The sequence below is a fragment of the Gymnodraco acuticeps genome, unplaced genomic scaffold (assembly GCF_902827175.1).
Source record: "Gymnodraco acuticeps unplaced genomic scaffold, fGymAcu1.1, whole genome shotgun sequence".
NCBI classification, from domain to species: Eukaryota; Metazoa; Chordata; class Actinopteri; order Perciformes; family Bathydraconidae; genus Gymnodraco; species Gymnodraco acuticeps.
Window position 1 is genome coordinate 60,001 of NW_022989952.1, and position 6,339 is coordinate 66,339.

Sequence of the window (6,339 nt, forward strand, 5' to 3'; positions counted from 1 at the left end):
CAAAAAGCTCCTCCCGTTAAAACATTGTTATTAGGGATCTGAGAGGAGGTTAGAGATGGGATGTACTGACCCAAACTACTTCCACTCTGACTTTAAAGGACTACTTTAGAAAACTAAAATCATGCTCATTTCAAAGTTTGTATATACTGTGACATGTTTCCATGCTTCAATGTTGTGTGGGAGAGAAACACAAACCTATATAACACACTACAGGAAAGTGAACACCACACAAAGCAGAATAGGCTTCTTTAAGGCATGTTAAATACGGGACTTTTACTCTTGTTGGAGTACTTTCAGACCAAAGTATTTCTACGTTTACTTAGTGTAAGTCAAGATTCAAAGGTTTTATTGTCAGATGCACATAAGCTACAGTGAGGAAATGGCCATGAAAATCTTCTGACCTGAGCTCCTGCAACAATACAGTTTTAGTTGTCTGCGATCTGCGGAGGCCTACTCCCACCTGTACGGCTGTGCTGAGGTGTTTTTCCCCCGGAGACGTCGCGAAGAGACGGAGCGGCTCTATCTGTTGCTGCCTGCGATCTGCGATCTACGGAGGCCTGCTCCCATCTGTAGAGTACGGCTGTACTGGAGAGGTTTTTTACCCCGGAGTCGTCGCGGAGAGACGGAGTGGATCCACGCTTCGGGCTTGGCCTGCTTCCACTGGGGCGTGTGCTGCTGTGCGGAGGAGGATTCACCACGGCTGGGGCCTGCTTTCCACCGGTCCTGGTTCTGCTGTTGCAGAGGCCTGCTTTCACCCCGGGGATACCACGGAGGGACCGGAGCGCTTCCACGCTGCTGTTTCGCCTGTCCTTTGCTGCTGTGCTGATTTTGCTCCAGGAACATCGCGGATACTGTGTGCTGGTCTGGGAAAATGGCCCATATCGGGATTCTGCTGTGCCTGTTAACTGTTTTGGACTATGAGAAGATCTCTAGTCATTTGAGGAGTCTACTGGATTCAGGTCTGTTCTGCCACCCGCAGTGGGCATCCCCTTCAAAGGTTCGGATTGTGTGCACAAACAATTACCGGTTGCCTTGTCACCGACAATCTGCTCGACAAAATATGTTTTTTTGTTTTCCTGCGGATTGATGGTTCTTCAGGACTGCTTCTTAAGCTCTAATCACACTCTCGCAGACTTTTCCGGTGATTCTAAAGTAGACGACCATGTATGTGTGTCGATTAAGAGGAAAAGATGCCTGGCTTTTTGTGTGTTATCACTGTCAGTGTTAGGGAAATTATTGACCTAGACTCCTAGATATAACGTACAGGACCAACCCTGACGTCTGTTTATCTCCTCTTAAGGACATAGGCTGCTTCAGCCATAATGTTATGTTCCATTCTGTGACCGGTCAACACTAGGTCACAGATGATCTTTGTTGTGGGGTGCACTGGGACATTTCCTTCTTGTTGTTTGTGGACTCCAAGGTATGACATCTGCGAGGCCATAAGTGACGGACGCAAGTGACCTCAGTGTGCCCAGTGTGTTAAACTATCTTATCACAATATGTTGATTTACTCTCTGTGAAACCCAGTTTAAATGGGCTAACGAGAGAGAGGCGCTCCAGAATTGACGTGGCAACCCACCCGTGCAGTCTCACATAGGCTGCTGTGACTTGTGATGTGAATCCTCCGGCCGTAACTCCAAATAAATCTCCAGTGTTTGACATCGAAGCTCCTGCTCTACCGGTCTCCTTCCTGAGTCGGTGACTCCCACTGCATAGCTACACAGAAGTTTCCCTTACAGTCAGGAAATGTACAGCCTAACCCTGGTCCGCCCAGTAGTAGTAGTCAGATCGCTACTCCTGCTAATTTTAAAGCTAGGTCTGGGTTGGGTTTCATCCACTTGAATGTGCGCAGTCTGTTAGGTAAACTAGATTTTGTCCGTATCTGGGCGAGCTCAACTGACGCTGACGTCATTGTTTTATCAGAAACATGGCTAAACAAATCTATTTTGGCCTCTGACATTGCCTTAAATGGTTTTAATGTGTATCGTACCGACCGGCCTAATAAAGGTGGTGGCGTTGCCATTTATGTTAAGAATAAGTTCAGTGTAACCGCTGTAGTTTCCAAATCTATCAGTAAGCAATTTGAATTTTAAGCCTTAAATATAGAAGTGGCAAAGGGTCAACAGGTCATGGTAGTGAGTTGTTACAGACCCCCCTCAGCTGTCAAGGACTCCTTGTCTTCGCTAGCAAATATTTTATCGTAACTAGACTACAAGGAAATAGTGCTACTTGGAGATTTTAACTGGGACTGGTTAACTGCAGTGTCAGAGGATTTTAAAAACCTTTGTATCTCTTTAAATGTTAATCAGATTGTGGACAGTCCTACTCGCCCAAATATGAAGTCCCCTAATAAATCCTCCCTAATTGATCTCATTCTAACTAATGCTCCCTATAAATACTCAGCTGTGGGAGTATTTGTGAATGATGTGAGCGATCACTGTGTTGTAGCCACAATTAGGGACACTAAGGTCCAAAAGGTTAAACCTCGTATTATCATCAAGAGAGACATAAAACATTTTGTGGAGCAGGGTTTTGTTCATGATCTGTTTGGGTTTGATTGGGGAAAAATCGATCTGTGTGCTGATGTGGAAACCGCATGGTCTTATTTTTATCTTGGTTTTATGGAGATCATTGATAGACATGCACCCCTGCGTACATTTAGAGTGAAGGGACGAGACAATCCTTGGTTTTCTGCTGAACTGTCCAGTCTCCTTCATGAGAGAAACAAGGCCTGGGCAAAGGCTAGGAAATCAGGCTCAGAGGTAGAATGGCTGCGTTTTAGGCAGCTAAGGAATAGCTTCACTTCACATGTCAAAAGTGCTAAGTTGAAGTACTATCTGTCAGTTACCACAGAAAATCTGAATAATCCAAGGACATTTTGGAAAGCCATTAAATCGATATCCACCGGTGAGATCCGTAATGAGCTACCTCCGTGCCTTACCACAGCATCTGGCACTATATCGGACAGGGCCACTATGTTAAATTGCTTTAATGAGCATTTTGTGTCCTGTGGCTCTATGTTTGATTCTGTGACTAACTCTGCTTCTGTGAACACCACAGTCGGTGACTCAGAACAGTGTGGTCTGGAAAACCCTTTCAGTTTTACTCCTTTTACTGTCAATGTTGTTCATGAAGCTTTAACCAAGTTAGATCCTAAGAAACCGGCGGCCCGGACAACGTAGAACCTTTCTTTTTAAAGATAGCTGCAGATTTTATTGCTCTTCCTCTCACTTCTCTTTTTAACCTCTCCTTCAGCACTAACACAATTCCAAAGTATGGAAGTCAGCGTATGTCCTGCCTTTACTAAAAGGAGGGGAGGCAACTATTTTAAATAACTATAGGCCAATCTCTAAATTGTCAGTTCTGGCGAAGGTGCTCGAACGCCTAGTGAGTGAACAGGTAAAGGTGTTTTATGTAACAATGACATCCTGTCTAAACATCAGTCAGGCTTCAGAAAGCAACACAGCACCATCACTGCCACAATGAAAGTGGTGAATGACATTACGAGTATTTTAGACAATAAGCAGAGAGTTGTGCAGCTCTATTTATTGACCTGTCCAAAGCATTTGACACCCGTTCGATCATCGCATCTTAAAGTAGAGGCTACTCAGTATTGGCATATCCAGCCACGCAGTGGGTGGGTTTGTGAACTACCTCTCTGAAAGGTCCCAATGTGTTCACTTTGATGAGCTGTCTTCTGAGTGGTTAAACATTGCTAATGGTGTTCCTCAAGGTTCTGTTTTAGGTCCACTTTTATTCTCTATATATATCAACAGTTTAGGTGAAAATGTGGATGAAGCTACTTTGCATTTGTATGCGGATGATACCGTGATGTACTGTGCAGGTCCCTCCATTCAGGAGGCTGCTGTTAAATTACAGGCTGTTTTTAACATTATTCAGGCTCAGCTCTCTGAGCTTAAGCTTCTTTTAAATGTTGAGAAAACCAAGGTAATGCTCTTTTCAAAAGCTACAAAGACACCAGAGCCTGTTTTAGATATTGTTACTATGCAAGGACAAGTACTCAAAGTGGTTACCAGTTATAAATACCTAGGTATCTGGCTTGATGATTGTCTTACTTTTAAACTTCATGTCAATAACCTGCTTAAAAAGCTGAGGGTTAGGCTAGGTAGGTTTCTTCTACAGAGAAACAAGTCCTGTTTCTCGCTTGAGGCCAGGAAAAGGCTCTGTGACCTTTTGACCTGTGCTGGACTATGGTGATTTGTTGTATATGAATGCACCTGCCCATTGCCTGGACAAGTTAGATGCCGCCTATCACAGCGCACTGAGATTTGTCACAAATTGTAAAGCACTTACTCATCACTGTACCCTGTATGCCGAGGCAGGTCTGCCATCACTTACTGTACGGAGGCTCAGTCATTGGTACACGTTTATTTATAAAGCTTTGTTGGGTAAACTCCCGTATTATATCTGCTCTCTGATAACACAGAGCAGCTATTGTCTGAGATGGCATGATGTAGTATTGTTAGATGTGCCAAGAGCAAGGAATGTCTTAGGGAAGACAGCTTTTATGTGCAGCTCCACTTGCTTGGAACAATCTTCAGCAAGAATTGAAACTGAGCGATCTCATTCCTCTGCATGTCTTTAAAGCTAGGCTAAATGAAATGCTCGTTGATACTATGGCCACTTGTAAATGTCTATAACTATGTAAATGTATCCTGTAAATATAATGTATGATGTCCTTTATTGTTTCATGTAGAACCTATATGCTGCAGGTCTCCCTTGAAAAAGAGATCTATGATCTCAAGGGACCAATCTGGATAAATAAAGGTTTGAAATGAAATGAAATGCAAGAAGTCTATATACACGTAAATAGAATATGATATACAAGAACAAAATGTCACATTAAATATTGTACAGTTACATGAAATTAAATACGGTTTATGACGCTGATAACTATTTAGATAAATAAGTAAATTGCAAGATGACTAACAGATGAATACTTATTGAGGTGCTCAACAGAGCCCAGGTGTTTAGCGGTCTTATTGTATTATTGCTTGTGTGTGTGTGTGGTGTGTGTGGTGTGTGGTGTGTGTGTGTGTGTGTGTTGTGTGTGTGTGTGTCTCAGGTGTAGTGACGGCAGGATACTTACAATAACATGTTCCTCGGAGGGGGTTTCCAAGGTAACGGTTCTCTGAGTCACATCTGAAACGACACCAGAGAAGAAGAAGAAGAGAGAGAACAGAAGGCATTAGCTTTAAACAAGGGTTTGGCTCTACAAAGACATTTTCTAGTGTTGTGGTGTGTGTGTGTGTGTGTGTGTGTGTGTGGGTGTGTGTGTGTGTGTGTGTGTGGTGTGTCAGGTATCGTCTTCCCCCAGCTCTTTGTGAGGTGATTTCCCTCGACAGCCCTGTCTAGTCAAAGCTGCTCTCTTTTTTCCCAGGGACACACACACTCACACATATAACTCTCACACACACTCACACACTCACACATACTCTCTCACACATACACACATACACACAGACTCTCACACACACACACACACACACACACACACACAACACACACACACACACACACACACAACACACAAACACACAACAACACACACACACACAACACACACACACACCACACAAGACTCTCTCACACACACACCACACACACACACAACACACACACACACACACACACACACACACACACCACACACACACACAAACACACACACACACACACACACACCACAACACACACAGACTCTCTCACACACACACACTAATGAGAGAGAACACCTAATCTCCTGAAGTAAAATCAGATTTCTGCAGGAACAGAGAGCTTAAATAACTGAAACATGCTGAATAACGCATATAAACTAATATCTCACTGTGAGCTTAAAAAGAGACACTGACAATATGTAGAGTGTTTGTTTTGTGTTCAGTTATTTATTCCTCTCTTAGAATTGACCATGCCTGTTAATGGAAAACAGAAATCGGACATGATGCTTGAAATACATTTGATAATGTCAAGAGAAAGATACCATGACATGAATGCTTTTAAATACATTTAAAACCATAATGCATACCAGTGCCTGTCAGTCACATGTCAAATAAGAATCTACTTTGCATTTCATTTTGACATTCGTGCCATTTATCTGTAGCTAACTGTGACCACATGGACGTACGACACACACATGTTGACGGACAGTAATTGGCTGCGGATGAAAGTTGTGACCTTTAGGTTAAAAGAAAGTCTCCAATGACCAGTAAGCTATACAGAAATACAATTAGATTACAAAAAAAAAAATATATTGATTTTTCCAGTAGAAATATAATTGATTTTTTCAAAAATGCATAATGGGATTTGCATGGGTTT

At 42.8% G+C, this 6,339-nt stretch overlaps 1 protein-coding gene across 1 annotated transcript in view; it reads right to left on the reverse strand.

The window, feature by feature from the left end:
• The window catches only part of LOC117542782 (attractin-like protein 1), a gene marked incomplete at both ends in the record, with an annotated part of 62,719 nt that extends 57,553 nt beyond the window's left edge, over positions 1-5,166 (reverse strand). Inside the window, one exon of the mRNA XM_034210624.1 lies at positions 5,114-5,166. Within this exon, the coding sequence (XP_034066515.1) occupies positions 5,114-5,166 (53 nt within the window). The remainder of the gene's footprint in view (positions 1-5,113) is intronic.
• Positions 5,167-6,339: the final 1,173 nt, after the last annotated feature.